The sequence below is a fragment of the Scyliorhinus torazame genome, chromosome 17, assembly GCF_047496885.1.
Source record: "Scyliorhinus torazame isolate Kashiwa2021f chromosome 17, sScyTor2.1, whole genome shotgun sequence".
Taxonomy (NCBI): Eukaryota; Metazoa; Chordata; class Chondrichthyes; order Carcharhiniformes; family Scyliorhinidae; genus Scyliorhinus; species Scyliorhinus torazame.
The window spans coordinates 168,590,299-168,606,268 of NC_092723.1; the positions used below are offsets into that span (position 1 = coordinate 168,590,299).

Here is a 15,970-nt window from a genome sequence, read left to right on the forward strand (position 1 = left end):
CCTTCCACCTCCTGCCAGAGGTGTTTTGGGACCAGATCCAAAGGGCTACCTTACCTCTCCAAAGGTAGCCAGGCTATTCCAAACTAATCTACCAAATTCAGACCTCCTCTCACCTGCTATCATCCGCACCATCTGGGTTTCACACTCTCGGCCTACTAAAATCCAACTTCAGTGGAGGCAGCTCATGATTAAAATGACCAGCTGCACCCCTGAACTGCACAGTGTGAACCCCAGCCCAACTCCATTCCCACCCCCACAAAGATGGAACATACCATGTTCGGGGGCAGAACTTAGAATTTCCTGCTATTTTCACCATGACAGAGAGGCCTGTGGCGAAAATTTAGGTTTTGCTTTCAATTCACAGTTTTATTAATTGAGTTTAAATTCCATCAACTGCCATGGTGGGATTGGCAGCCATGTCGCAGCGCATTAACCTGGGCCTCTGGGTTACTAGTCTAGTCTTTTAATGGGGTGAAGTGCTTTGGGATGTCCTGAAGCTGTGAACGGTGCTGGAAAAACCCTAATCTTTTGTTCTTTCTTCCTGTCTACTGTATCCCAAGCTGGTACCACCGCAATTAGCACTCAGAAAGATTCAAGGGGAATATATTCTGATCAATTAGCGTCAGGCGTGTGTAAGAATGGACTGTGGCGAGAGGGAGCCCCATTTGTGCTGACCAGCAAATGCTGGCACGTGGATTGGAATTCGAGGAATGCTGATATGTGTTAGCAAAGAGCTGAAAAGAATGTGGCTAGGAGAACCATTGGGTGAGCACATGGCCCATCCCCCTCTGTGAAGTCAACTCCAACCTAGACTGACTCCAACAATCTCCTTTCACTGAGCTTATGGGTTGAATGGAAGATTAAATTGGGTGATTAAATGATGACATTGCAACACGCAACTGCAGCCGAAAAAAGAGCACAGGATATCTGATCGAAGGAGTAGAACATGCCAATTGGTGCAATGTTTGTCTCACGTAAGGGATAAGGCACTTTGTCTTTACACAGCCGATGGAGCCTAATCCTGCGGCTGCCTATCTCAAACTTGGGAGTGCTCAGTGCTAACATTGACTGTCTCGGGAGTTGTTCTATTTTCTAACATTCCTTGCTTAGGCCTGAGCAAACATTCAGCACTGAGTTGCAGTTAACCAATATGGCCTGATAAACTTTCACACAAACATGCTGAAACAGGTTCCTCTTCTGATTTTCTCTTTCAAAAAGGTACACTTTCATTTTGCTGATGCTGAGTACAATTTGTTGCTCCGACCCCATTCCTCAGGATTGATTGATTCTGTTTGCCAGAGGTGCTGTGATGTGTGTGTGTGTGCAAGGTTGTTTAAAATAACGTGGCAGGGCTCTGGGTAAGGAGCACAGGTTAGAGTGGATCCAGAGCTCTTTGAAAGAACTAGCAGAGGCGCAGGAAGGCTGAATGGTCACCTTCTGTGCTTTATGGTTCTGAGATAAGCTTGGAAAAAAACTTTCAACTTCAACGGGCAGTGTGTCCTTCAAACAGTTTGATGCTTCAGTGCTCTGCACTCCTGCCATTGCCGTATTTTTGGGCTCCACAGATACTTGTGTTATTGCCAGATGCTGTCATTGCCAGATTTGACCAGTAGGGGACAGCCAATGGACTCTCTGGCAAACACCCATTACCATTGCATATGTTCCGGTTTAGCACTTCATAGAATCATAGAATTAACAGTGCGGATGGAGGCCATTCGGCCCATCGAATCTGGACCGGCTCTTGGAAAGAGCACCCTCCTTAAGCTCACGCCTCCATCCAATTCCCATAACCCAGCAACCCCACCTAACCTTTTGGGCACTAAAGGGGCAAATTAACATGTCCAATCCACCTAACCTGCACATCTTTGGACTGTGGGAGGAAACCGGAGCACCCGGAGGAAACCTACGTTGACACGGGGAGAATGTGCAAACTCCACACAGACAGTCACCCGAGGCCGGAATTGAACCCGGGTCCCTGGAACTGTGAGGCAGCAGTGCTAACTACTGTGCCACCGTGCTGCCCCATTATCAGAGGGGGTAAATTCAGTTCATTTTTCCATCGTACCCTAAACATTTCCAAATTCTTCCTTCTTCAAAAAGAAAGACATGCATTTGTATAGCGCCTTTCATGACATAAGACCTAATCCTCTATTCCTAACCCAAAGTGTTTTACAACCAAAGAAGCTGCTTTGAAGTGTAGTCACTGTTATATTGTGATTCAATACTGATTGTCTTACTGTGCAGTTTTTCTTAATTTTGCATGAGGACATGTTACTGCTGGTACTGCTTCTTCACCCCCCCCCCCCCTTCCCGCCCGCCGTGTCCATCATATTCAAAAATTGAAAACATGCATCTTAACTTCATGAGCTCTCGGTTATGTATTGACCTTACAACTCTGTAGTTTGCAATATGAAAGAGGATGTGGCAGGGACACTGAATCTATTTATTGAAGCGGAAGCGAATGTTGCCATGGTGTGGGATGAAAAAAGGGAATGACTGGAATCCTTATATTTCATTCCTTTCTGTTCTGGTTCCAGGTGGTCTCGCTGCGGTTATCTACACAGACACTCTGCAGACAGTTGTCATGATTATCGGAACGGTGATACTAACCATTGCAGGTACGGCTGGCAAACTGCTCACGTGACTCATGGGGAGGGGGGGGGGGGGGGGGGCTGCTGGAATGTACTGGCTTCGCTGAGTTAAAGTGGGTGGGTGCTGTACGTAGGTTGTTGCCCTGAAGATGGCAAACATTAGAGAGAGGGTCAGGAGACAACTGAAACCATTGTGCCCGTTCCCTGCCTGTGTGTGTGTGCACGTGCGTGCGTGGCATCTGAGGATTGTGCACAAAAATGGGATTGAGGTACATTTTCTGTGATTGACTTAAATGGCAAAGCAGGCTCGAGGGGCCGAATGAAGGATGCGGAAGATGAAACTGAGTGAGATTCAGGCACAGAAGGCTGAAAACTAAAAGTCGCCTTGCAGAACATTAGCCGAAAGGGGATGTGAACTGCATAACTAGAACAGCAGAATATCGGTGAGGTAGTAATCAAACCGCACAGTGCTCTGGTTAGACCTCACCTTTTCCCAAGGAGCAAAAGAGACAGTCAGACGCTGAAGGCAGTGCAGAAAAGGGCCTGGAGGCTGATCCCCTCACAGCAAAATTCAGAATTAGGAGGAACCTCAACGGGTGATTGAATTGAGATGTTTAAAACGAAAGCGATCCAATAAGGTGCACCCAGGGAAACTGTTTTCGTTTGGAACGGGACATTCGTGAAAAGGGGCGTCAACTTAAAATTTGTGCTGGGAGTGAATTCAGGGGGCACTTTTTCCACACACAAAGGATAGAAATATGAAACTCCCTCCTCAAAAGGCTGTAGATGCTTGCACAATGGAACTTTCAAGACGAAGACTGATAGATTTTATTCGGTAAGGGTATTAAGTGATATAGAGAAAAGCACGAAGCTAAGGCACAGATTAGCCATGATCTAATAGAATGACGGAGCGAAGCAGAGAGGCTGAAATGTGAGTACTGGAGTTAACAAGGTGTCGGATAGACTTGTAGGGAGAGCAGTCGAGGCCATTTGCCAAAGCTCCTAATAATAATAATCTTTATTGTCACAAGTAGGCTTACATTAACACTGCAATGACGTTACTGTGAAAAGCCCCTAGTCGCCACATTCCGGCGCCTGTTCGGGTACACAGAGGGAGGATTCAGAATGTCAAAATTACCTAATAGCACGACTTTTGGGACTTGTGGGAGGAAACCGGAGCACCCGGAGGAAACCTCCGCAGACATAGAACATACAGTGCAGAAGGAGGCCATTTGGCCCATCGAGGCTGCATCAACCCATTAAAGCCCTCACTTCCACCCCATCCCCATAACCCAATAACCCCTCCGAACCTTTTTTTTGGTCACTAAGGGCAATTTATTATGGCCAATCCACCTAACCTGCACATCTTTGGACTGGTGGAGGAAACCGGGGCACCCGGAGGAAACCCAAGCAGACACAGGGAGAAAGTGTAAACTCCGCACAGACAGTGACTCAGCGGGGAATCGAACCTGGGACCCTGGCGCTGTGAAGCCACAGCGCTGTCCACTTGTGCTACCGTGCAGACACAGGGAGAACGTACAGACTCCGCACAGACAGTGACCCAAGCCGGGAATCAAACCTGGGATCCTGGTACTGTGAAGCCATAGTGCTAACCACTATGCCACCGTGCTGCCCACGCTGTCCTCCGACAGCACCTTCCAAACCTGTGACCTCTGCCACCTGGAAGAACAAGGGGTAGAAGATGCATGGGAACACCACCACCTGCAAGTTTCCTTCCAAGTTTCACACCATCCTGAAGTGGAACTATATCGCCGTTCCTTCACTGTATGAGATCTCTCTCCCGAACAGCACTGTCCCTACATCACATGGACAGCAGTCAATCAACAATGTGGCTCAACACCACCTTCTTCAGAGCAATTAGATGTGGGCAACATTTTATTCCTGTGCTCTTAAAAAGAGGAAGTGGGGGGAGAGGGAGAAGAAGGCTGGATCCGCAAACATTTCCCTCAATTTATTTATTTATTTTTTAAAGAGTTTTCCAGTCAATTAAGAGTTAAACAGAGGAGAAACGTGAGATCAGAGACAAAAGTCCAAATACTTTTGAGTCAACATGTTGTGGATAAAACTTTGGAGACATGAGTTCAGATAGATTGCCTATTCAAAGTATCCAAGTACCATTTTGAAAGAAGAGGCTTATTGCACATAAGCACCTCCTGATACAAGATGCAGTGCTCACTGGCTGCTCCAAATTAATACACAGGTTCCATGGATAAAATAGACAAAAAGAAACAATTGTAGTGATAGTTTTTAATCATTTATTAAAAAAGAATCTTATTTACATCACTCCTGTAGCTTTTAATAAGATCGGCGGATACCACAACCTGGAAAGTGTATACCTAAAGGCAGTTCCAAAAAAGATTATTCCCAATACAACATGCCATCTTCCCAGAGCAGATGCCATGCACCTGTTTCGAGATCCGGTGAATGGAGATCTCCCATGGACAGGCATGATCTTTGGATTGAGCATACTGGCAACATGGTATTGGTGCACAGATCAGGTAATGTAAACATACTTCACCTTACATTCATTTTCTCTTTTTATATACAGTATATACCTATATATAGCATTTCTTTTAAATACTTGAATCTATCCCAAAGTCCATAGCTTAATTGTTTTTAGTTCCAAGACTTTTTGCTCAATTCGCTGGGCTTAGGGGCATCATTTGGTCAATGCTTTTGGGGTGGAGTCTGACATTTGTACCACTCTGTTAATCGGCAGCTTCACGTTTAAGTTCTTGTGCATCGTCAGTTTGGTGTACGAGAGTCCCAAAGGAGTGGCTGTGCTACTCGAAGAAATGTCCGCTTCCGTGGAGATCCCACTGTAGTTACTGTACATATTCGACTTGGCCATCACCGGCCTTGCTGTGAAATCTCCCATCGGTTCGTGGAATTTCATCACCGCCAAATGCGGCGTGGCCTTCTGGTAATTTTGGTGCGGCATCCATGCGCCTGGGAGGTCCATGGGTTTGGGCATCAGTCTTCTGCTTTTGTTCAGATCGGGGCTCCTTGAAACGTTCTGGAGGGGATGAACACTCCAAGGGTCTACAGATGGCCTAAGCGCGGAGGGTGTCACCTTTGTGGGAATAGCATATCTGTTCCTCTGCAACAAAGAAATAGAATTTGGGTGGGTTAGTTGAATAGTTTTAAAAGCAAAGTTGCTGAGAATACTACAGTTCGTCTGGCTTTACATGTATTTTGAACATGCTGCTCTATTGATGTGAAACAAGGTGGTTGGATATCTGTGTACTTGAGCTTACTTTCTTCGGTACGCCTCTAACACAAAAAAACCTGGTACATGAGTAGTCACGTTTCAGTGTTACTGTGCATCGAACAACTATTCCAGCCTTTCCATTTGCCCCTGTATAACCTTCCACTCCAACCCCCCCCCCCCCCCCGCCTCCCAACCTCAACCCTATTCTCGAGAACTCCCTCCCTGAACGTTTTTCTGCCTGCGCCCGCCGTATGATCACCACGGACGGGAGGGGGACCATATAAAGGTCCGTTGACCTCGGGCGGGAATTTCCGATCGCTGACAGGCACGGCCGAAGAATCCCGCCCGTATTTCCTCTCTCCTGAGACATTTTCAATATTGAAGAGGCATTATAAATGCCAGTCCTTCCGGTCATGTTTTCTTCTCCACCTATCCGTTCAGCTCTGTTCAAATCTGAGAATGCTTTTGTTCAGTTCCAGAGAGTGATAACTCTTGCTGACACAATTAATATTAGAAATAGGAGGAGGACATTTGGCCCTTCGAGGCTGCTCCCCCCATTCAATAGGATCATGGCAGATCTGCACCTTAAATTCATTTTCTCACCTTGTTTCATATCCCTTGTAGCCACCTAAAATGGCTGATTCCCTATTAATTTGGCCAAAATCCGATTTAAAATGGCTAACCGAAAAGGCTGATGGGAAAAGCAGCCAACAGGACACAAACGGACAGCTGCAGACAGAATAGCATATTCGGCTCTGGGAAAGTTGGCCCAGATCGATACTCAAGACCATTAGCAGCACATCAACCCAGACATCTGCAGTTTAATCGGCTATCCCCGGGAACAATTGCAACATATTAGCAATTGAATGCCGGGCCAGACCTGTCGGCGCCTGCAGTGGCCGAAACAAAGACAGGTGAACGACCACCCCCCGATCGAGGAATCGCCCCGTTATTGGACGTATCGAACCCAGTGATTGGGAACAAGTCCAATCACTTGGGACTCAGGGTCAAGGCCCGCCCCGAGAGGCGGGAAGACCCTGGGCCCTATAAAGTGAGGGGCCAAGTTCAGATCTCTCTCTCTCCCTTCTTCACCTGCTCGCGACCTTCGCAAGAACATCGACCAGAAACTGTAAGTTTGACTCCAGCGATCGCTACCCGATAAAGACTCCTAGCTATCGACCCGTATCAGCCTTTTTGAATCCCGCGGGCCAGATCCGATTCGATAAGCCATTTGTTTCCCTGGCCTGGTGGGCCCTTCCTAAAGTTAAGTATTGGCCAGTAGTGATAGGTTTCTATATAGAGAATAGCATTATTGTGTAAGCATTACTTGTTGTATATAATAAATGATCGTTGATTTCAATCTTACTAAGCGGTGTGCTGACTTATTAATCATAACTCGAGCTTGAACCACGTGGCGGTATCAGAAAGATACCTGGCAACTCATGAGCAAAGGTGACATAATCAGAGGTAATAAACTAAGGCTAATAAGAGCAACAACCTGATCTTGCCCATTAAAAATCTATTAACCTCATCCTTGAAATCTTCAATTGCCCCAGCCTCCAGTCTCTGTGGGGCTGAATTTCTACTTTATTTTAGCAAAGAAAGCATTGGTTGTTTGATTTAAAGATAAAGTTACCATAGTCCCAGATGACCATAGGCTGCTTTCTCCTTTGAGGGTCACCACACCTCAGGTGAGAGGTCAAGGTTGAGAAGATGGGGCCTTCATGAATAACGTCAAATATTATTTGACTTAACAACTCGCCAAAAGTGAACTCTCAATGCAACCACATTGCTTTTTCTTTAAATATGAACGCTCATGGTTACAAAAATGTTGTGGCCCAAACAATGTTGCTGTCCTCACATGACATGAATGATTCCATTGAATTAAACCGATAATGGAAAAAAACACAAGATTCTCAGAAACTCTCAGTGATGATTGGGCAGCAAGTTAAGAATTAAGTTAATTTTCTGGATTTTATCTCATTTTAATGACTCGTTCATTATCAAAGAATCAGAAGGTCACAGCTTATAGTGCACAGTTGGGGGCTAATCACAGTGTCGCTGAAAAAGGTGTCTTAATGGCGTTTTTGAAACCTAGGAAACTATTTAAGATCACCTGTTCAGTTTTTAATCGTCATAAGGAACATTATTGCAGTTTTCCTGTATGTTGAAACCTGGAGCAGAAAGTAGATTAGAAACTCGATACAAATTAACTGGCTCTCTGCCATTAATTGCAAAATTAAACAGACCTTTTTTTCCTATTTTTTGTGGGGGTGAGACCCACACAGACACGGGAAGAATGTGCAAACTCCACACGGACAGTGACATGGGGCCGGGTTTGATACAGGATCCTCAGCACCGTGAGGCAGCAGTGTTAACCACTGAGCAACCGTGTCGCCCCTATAATTAAACAGACCTGAGCATGTAGCCCCGCCTGTCGGGTGCAATCAACTTATAAGCACAGATGGAGCAAAGGATTTAAAATAATTTCACCTCAAACAGGAAGTTACTTCCTGGAAAAATATGAATTTTCACTTACCATAAAAGCCGTAAGAGTCATGCAGCAGTCTGCACTAACTCTCTGAAAGAGTTATTCAAAATTAGTCCCGCTCATCCCTATTCTTACCCCTTCTTCCTGCAATTGTTTTCTCCTTTTGAAATACAGATTCAGTTCCCTTTTAGAAATGTTATTTTGGAATCTGCTTCCACCACCCCTTAAGACCGTAAGATGTGGGAGAAGAAGTAGGCCATTCGGCCCACCAAGTCTGCTCCACCTGTACTGAGGCATGATCAGTACATTCCCCATGATCACAATTTGCTGAGTATAATGCTCACTCCTCATCTCCTCCCTAGCCTTTTGTTTTTATTTAAATCGGTGTCCTCTGGTCACTGGCCCTCCTGGCATGGAGCTACTTCTCCCCATCCGATCAAAATCCACCAAAATACAAGTAGCATTATCTGAAAATATACTCATATTGGGTGGTGCAGAAAATTTTGAATTATTTAACCTCGTAAAGCCGTACGGCTTCACCAGAATGATGTTGGGGCTAAAAGGGGACTGATTGCAGAGACTAGATTTGTATTCCATTGGGTGTGTAAAGTTAGTACTGGTCGAATTGAGATGTTTATGGTGGAAAAACAATTTGATAGGGTTAATAGAATTTACAGTGCAGAAGGAAGCCATTCAGCCCATCGTGTCTGCACCGGCCCTTGGAAAGAGCACCACACCCAACTTTTTTGAACACATTTTAAAAAAAAATTTAGAGTACCCAATTAATTTTTTCCAATTAAGGGGCAATTTAGCATGGCCAATCCACCTAACCTGCACATCTTTGGGTTGTGGGGGTGAAACCCACGCAGACACGGGGAGAATGTGCAAACTCCACACGGACAGTGACCCGGGGCCGGGATCGAACCTGCGACCTCGGCGCCGTGAGGCAGCAGTGCTAACCCACTGCGCCACCGTGCCTCCTGCCTTTTTAGAACACTAAGGGCAATTTAGCATGGCCAATCCACCTAACCCGCACATCTTTGGACTGTGGGAGGAAACCGGAGCACCCGGAGGAAACCCACACAGACACGGGGTCGATTGGAGGAAACAGTTCCCTCTGGCGGGAGGGTCCAGAACAAAGAGGCGTAACCTTAATTTATGATCTGGATTGTTCCGGGAAGAAGTCAGGCACTACATCTTTGCACAAAGAGCAGTCAAAATCTGGAAATCTCTCCCAGTAAAATGCTGTTGAGGTTGAAGGTTCCATTGAAAAGTTCCAAACTGAGATTAATTAATTTTTGTTGGTTGGAGTATTAAGGGTCACAGAACCAAACAGGCATGTGGAGTTAATTTACATAGAAAATAGGAGCAGGAGGGAGCCATTCGGCCCTTCGAGCTTGCTTTACCATTCATTATCATGGCTGATCACCCAGTCCAATAGCCTGATCCTGCCTTTCCTCCCAATATCCTTTTGATTCCCTTCACCCCAAGTGCTATATCTAACTGTTTGTTCAAAGCATAATGTTTTGGCCTCAGCTGCTTTCTGTGGTAGCGAACCCCACAGGCCGACCACTCTCTGGGTGAAGATATTTCTCCTCATCTCTATCCTAAATGGTCTGCCCCGTATTCCTCAGACTGTGACCCCTGGTTCTGGACACACCCACCATCGGGAACATCCTTCTTACATTTACCGTCTCCAGTTGTTAAAATTTTATAGGTTTCTATGAGATTCCCCCCTCATTCTTCTGAACTCCAGCGATTACAATCCTAACCGATTCAGTCTCTCCCCAAACATCGTTCCATCCCAGAAATCAGTCAATTTGCAGATAAGGCCATGAACTAATTAAATGGCAGAACAGGCTCGATGGGCTGAATGGCCTACTCCTGTTCCCAGCTGTATATTAATCGATGGGAAATACTTTTGATTTTTCAGGTTATTGTGCAACGTTCGCTATCTGCAAAGAACCTGAGCCATGCAAAGGGCGGCTCTATACTGGCGAGCTACCTCAAAATGCTGCCTATGATTTTCATTATAATGCCTGGGATGATCAGTCGAGCCCTCTATCCAGGTAATAGAGTTCTAACTATCATTTTTCGCGAGACTCGTTTGCTCGAGCCTTTTCCAAAAGAAGTTGTAACAATGGCGTCATAATTTTTGCATTTGCGTATACGTGCTAATGACATTCTGTCTCAAGTCACATCTCATTGAACAGCAAACATGATCATTTATAAAGAACGTAAAAAGCCAGAGGGCAGGACCCCCCCCGGTAGCATGTTATCTGGCGGCGGAGGCGTCTTGCCATCGGTCACCGGCGGGATCTTTTGGTGCCCCCGAGGTCTATGGTGTCTTGTATGGCTTCCCCACCCCACCATTGGGGAATCCCCCATCCGGTGGGTGCATAAGATCCCAGGGCACTATTGTGAAGAAGGGCTGATGGGTTTATCCCCGGTGTTTTGGCCAACATTTGTCCTTCAAGTGTCATCACAAAAACAGATCAGGTTATCCGGTCCTTACCATGCTGGGGTTTGTGGGATCTTGCTATGCATAAACTGGCTACTGCATTGGAGCAGTGACTACACTTCGAAAGAACCTCATTGGCTGTAAGGCATTTGGGACGTCCAGAGGTCACGAAACACTCACAAGTTAAGTACACGTCTTTCCTTTTATTTATTTGTTTATATAGTGAATGTAAATCCCTGCAGCCAAGTGATAACCTCATTGAGCTTAAGGTGATTAGTTTGCCACTTAAGTTTGTAGAAGGGACAGCACGGTAGCATTGTGGATAGCACAATTGCTTCACAGCTCCAGGGTCCCAGGTTCGATTCCCGGCTTGGGTCACTGTCTGTGCGGAGTCTGCACATTCTCCCCGTGTGTGCGTGGGTTTCCTCCGGGTGCTCCGGTTTCCTCCCACAGTCCAAAGATGTGCAGGTTAGGTGGATTGGCCATGATAAATTGCCCTTAGTGTCCAAAATTGCCCTTAGAGTCCAAAATTGCCCTTAGAGTTGGGTGGGGTTACTGGGTTATGGGGATAGGGTGGAGGTGTTGACCTTGGGTAGGGTGCTCTTTCCAAGAGCCGGTGCAGACTCGATGGGCCGAATGGCCTCCTTCTGCACTGTAAATTCTATGATGATAATCTATGATGAAGGGACCCTCCTTGGTAATGTGCACCATTGTTTGAGTCTTTGCACAAGTGCATCAGGGGTTTCTGCTGAGGTACCAGGGGTGGATGTTGGCTACACTGGAGCCCTGGTACAGTCTGAACCTGTTTAGCAAGAACCACTCTTTTTCATTGATAAGAGCTAGTTGGGGTAGACACTAACTGATACATAAGGAGGTACATTAGGCAATTCATGGCCAGGAGTGATCTGGACTGAAAGAGGTTGGAGAGAATTTGTCCAAATTGGTCTTCCTGGGTTTTGATCTGTTTTTCATCGCTCCCAGGATATCAGATAGCTTCCAGGTGCTGTAGGGAGGGTAGTTAATGACCTGGACTTTGCTAATACTAAGAATGGCAAAACTGTCAGTATCTAGATAAAACTGACAATTTCTGATGCCCCCACTTGCACAGTTGAACGAGGAAGTTTGGAAGTTACTGTCAGTGATGTGGACAGCACGGTGGCACAAGGGCGGCCTGGTGGCACAGTGGTTAGCACTACTGCCTCAGGCACCAGAAACCTGGGTTCATTCCCGGCCTTGGGTTACTGTTTGTGTGGAGTTTGCACTTTCTCCCCCTGTCTGTATGGGTTTCCTCCTGATGCTCCGGTTTCCTCCCACAGTTCAAAAGAAGTACAGGCTAGGTGGACTGACCATGCAAAATTGCTCCTTAATGTCTAATGATGTGTAGGTTAGGTGGGGTTATGGGGATAGGGCAGGGAAGTAGGCCTAGGTAGGGTGCTCGTTCAGAGGGTCCGTGCAGACTCAATGGGCTGAGTGGTCTCGTTCTCCACTGTAGGAATTCTGTGATTCTATGTGCATAACACTAATTTATTTGCAGTTGGATTCTGCACAGTAATCAATGTTATGCTATGAACTTAAGATAATGGTCCACTGTTCTTCCTCTAAGCTAAATTACCTCTTAGTATCCAAAGGTTCGGTGGGGTTACGGGGATGGGGTGGGGGTGCTCTTATGGAGAATCGGTGCAGGATCAATGGGCCGAATGGCCTCCTTCTGCACTGTAGAGATTGTACCATTCTGTGATTGATGATAAAGATGGCTGGAACGGTAAGAGCTTGTAGAATCAGGCATAACTGAGCATTTAATGACCATAAGTGAGAATTTCTTTCTGTTTTCCTGTTGAATTTTTTCCCTTCAATCACATGTTCATGTCCCAATCTTTATCTCCATTCCTGTGCAATGATTTAAGTGTAATTTATATTCCCAGCATTTTTTACTTCCTGCTTGGCTGTCTGCAAACTCAGTGAGGATTCTTCAATCTGATTGGTTGAGAAGCATCCTTGCTGCTTGCTGGCATACAGATCCCCTGTAGAGGGAGCTAAATTCCAACTGGTCTTTTCCTGTCCCTTAGATACATAGATACATGGAAGACAGGAGCAGGAGGAGGCCTTTTGGACCTTCGAGCCTGCTCCGCCATTCATCACGATCATCCAACTCAATAGCCTAATCCTGCTTTCTCCCCGTAGCCTTTGATCCCATTCTCCCCAAGTGCTATATCTAGCCGCCCCTTGAATATATTCAAAGTTTTAGCATCAACTACTTCCTAAGGTAATGAATTCCACAGGCTCACCACTCTTTGAAGAAATGTCTCCTCATCTCTGCCCAAAATGGTTGACCCTGTGACCTCTGGTTCTGGACACACCCATCATTGGTAACATCTTCCTTGCATCTACCCTGTCCAGTCATGTTAGAATTTTATAAGTCTCTATGAGATCCCCCCTCATTCTTCCGAACTCCAGCGAGAACAATCCCAACCTAGTCAATCTCTTTAACCCTCGTTGTTAAATCAAATATGCACTGTTGGAGGGACATTGTTGTAACCTGTGAAGCTGGTGGGTGTCAGCCAGTGGTGTCGACCTACAGCATTTGAAAAATGAAATGAAAATGAAAATCGCTTAGTCACAAGTAGGCTTCAAATGAAGTTACTGTGAAAAGCCCCTAGTCACCACATTCCGGCGCCTGTTCGGGGAGGCTGTTACGGGAATCGAACCGTGCTGCTGGCCTGCCTTGGTCTGCTTTAAAAGCCAGCGATTTAGCCCTGTGCTAAACAACCCCATTTTCAGTCTTAGTCACTCTATACCAGTGTTACAGATGTCACCTTTACACTATTTATATGTTGTTACCTCAGTAAGGTATTTAGTGCTATCCTGCCCTAGCTAATTGACACATTTTATAACGGCCACAGATGTTACATCAGTTGCAAATACATTTGAATGAATCAGTGAAATGTTTGACTCACCACACTCTTGTGTAGCACTTGGCCATTTTATATATGTCAAAGGCACTGCATGAATGCATGGTGCTGTTAATAATTAATTCATTGCTTCGCTCCACAGGGTTTTCTTTCCACATTAACACAATAGTTAAAGTGCACATTCAGCAATGTAGGTAAGGGCCTATCAGAGTGCAAACACAACAAACACCACTTTAGGAAATTAGTTTGGGTCTGTCATTGAACAATTTCACAAGCGAGGAAGGCTATGCGGTGATATGCATCACTGTATAGACACAAGGGGTCAATGTAAATACACTACAACTAAGTAACCACTAGAGGAAGCACCAGAGATGTCATGACATGCAGACATACAGCCAATGGGTCATTACAACAGGACACAACCAATGGGTAATCAGGACACCCAGAGGTGGCATTACCACAAGGGGGCACTTCACAACCCATATAAAAAGGACAGGGCACACATGCTCTGCCTCTTTCAACAGACAGACATCTAGAGAGTACATCAGGGTTGATCAACAGCATCACACCCAGCACGTGGCTTAGAGCAGGCTGGCAAAGATAGATTGAGTTACTACAGCTAGATTAGCAGAGAGTTGAACTCATTTAAGAACTGTGTTAATAGTTCAATAAACAAGTTGAACTCATTTCATAGTCTGGAGCTTCCTTTGTCAAAGCATACATCAAGGAAGCAGCTTATGCTACACGAAGCAGCATAACGCAACATGATACCAGGAGTGCCTGTTACATCTATTTAGTTCAACTCAGCAAGATCCGTGACAACCAGCAACCGAACCCAGGCACGATGATCGAGATTCCGGTTCCTAATCCACTCAGGTACCATGGCAATCTCAGTGCCAACTGGCGTGCATTCAAGCAACGATTTCAGCTTTACATGGAAGCATTCGACCTAACTGGCTGAGATGATGAGAAGATTGCTCTTCTACTCACCATTGCGGGTGAATATGCAACAGAGATCTTCCGCTCCTTTAAATACTCCAAAGGGCAGGACAGAACGCAATTCCAGACAGCCCTGGACAAATTTGAAAGCTACTGCAAGGTAAACACTAAAGAAATCGGTACAACTGGTGCCAATACTCACCACGAGGCACAGGTAGGGCTGCAACAGAGGCAAACAGCAATTTTGATTGGCAGCCATCTTGCGTGTATCCAGCCAGCCCAGTCCGCACATGCGCAGTTCCCTGGACGACGCGAACCGGCAAAACGGTGTTTTGCACATGCGCGAGAAGCCGCGCATGCGCAGTTGCGAAAAGAGCGCACAGTAAAGGAAAAGCGATTTGCGCATGCGCAATCCATTCCTATGCTTTATGGCACGAGCGCCATGACGTCAGAGACCTCGGACCATGCACACTTAAAGGGGAAATGTCCGAAAATTTAAAAGAAGAGTTTTAAAGCTGCAAAACACCATTCTTTCACCTCGAAAGACAGAACAATGCCTGAACTTCTACCAGGCGTTGAAATCAACCTCCGCAGAACCCTGCAACAAGCAGTTAGCACCACCCAAAGAGATGATTTGGTCCTTGAAGACTACGACTCAGACGATGATTTCTTCCTTGGACAGAGAGAGCGCAATGACAATACCGAAACACAAGAAGGTAATTGGTTTATCGAAGAATACTACTCCGACATGGCTGAGTTATTCAGATATGATGATCATAAAAGCATCAGCGCCACAGTTGAAAAGCTCAACACGACTCTACTCATGGTAGATGAATCCAATACCATGATGCCCTGGCAGATCGTCGATACATTGGATGACACCAAACTGTCAAATACCCACGAAGAAGACGAAGCCCACAGAGAGCGGCCTGATGCCACACGAAAAGTGGTCCACGAAGATTCCCCGACTTCACACAGAGGGTGGTCCACGCACCATGAAGAGTCCCCGACTCCCCACAGAGGGTGGTCCACGCACCACGAAGAGTCCCCGACTCCCCACAGAGGGTGGTCCACGCACCACGAAGACTCCCTGACTCCCCACAGAGGGTGGTCCACGCACCACAAAGAGTCCCCAACTCCACACAGAGGGTGGTCCACGCACCACGAAGAGTCCCCGACTCCACACAGAGAGCGATGAAAGACTCCACAGCGAGACCACTGCACAACTCCGTTGAGAGCGCCCAGATCGACTCCACAGCGAGACCACTGCACGACTCCACACAGGGAACAAAGCCAGACTCCACAGAGAGAGCGGTACAAGCCGCCACAGCGAGCTCGTTGACAGAC

The 15,970-nt window shown here is 46.2% G+C and overlaps 2 protein-coding genes across 4 annotated transcripts in view; one reads left to right on the plus strand and one right to left on the minus strand.

Annotated features, from left to right (window-relative positions):
- The window catches only part of slc5a10 (solute carrier family 5 member 10), a 236,055-nt gene that overhangs the window by 110,026 nt on the left and 110,059 nt on the right, over positions 1 to 15,970 (plus strand). Inside the window, exons 7-9 of the mRNA XM_072481620.1 lie at positions 2,538 to 2,618; positions 4,905 to 5,110; positions 10,248 to 10,383. Of these exons, the coding sequence (XP_072337721.1) occupies positions 2,538 to 2,618; positions 4,905 to 5,110; positions 10,248 to 10,383 (423 nt within the window). The remainder of the gene's footprint in view (positions 1 to 2,537; positions 2,619 to 4,904; positions 5,111 to 10,247; positions 10,384 to 15,970) is intronic.
- The window catches only part of LOC140394388 (uncharacterized), a 50,381-nt gene continuing 39,255 nt past the window's right edge, over positions 4,845 to 15,970 (minus strand). For 2 of the 3 annotated variants that reach the window (XM_072481619.1, XM_072481618.1), the window contains exon 5: positions 4,845 to 5,712. In XM_072481619.1, the coding sequence (XP_072337720.1) occupies positions 5,272 to 5,712 (441 nt within the window). In that variant the 3' untranslated portion in view covers positions 4,845 to 5,271. Of the gene's footprint in view, positions 5,713 to 13,729; positions 13,887 to 15,970 lie in introns of all 3 variants that reach the window. The other variant, XR_011935869.1, reaches the window with a different exon arrangement.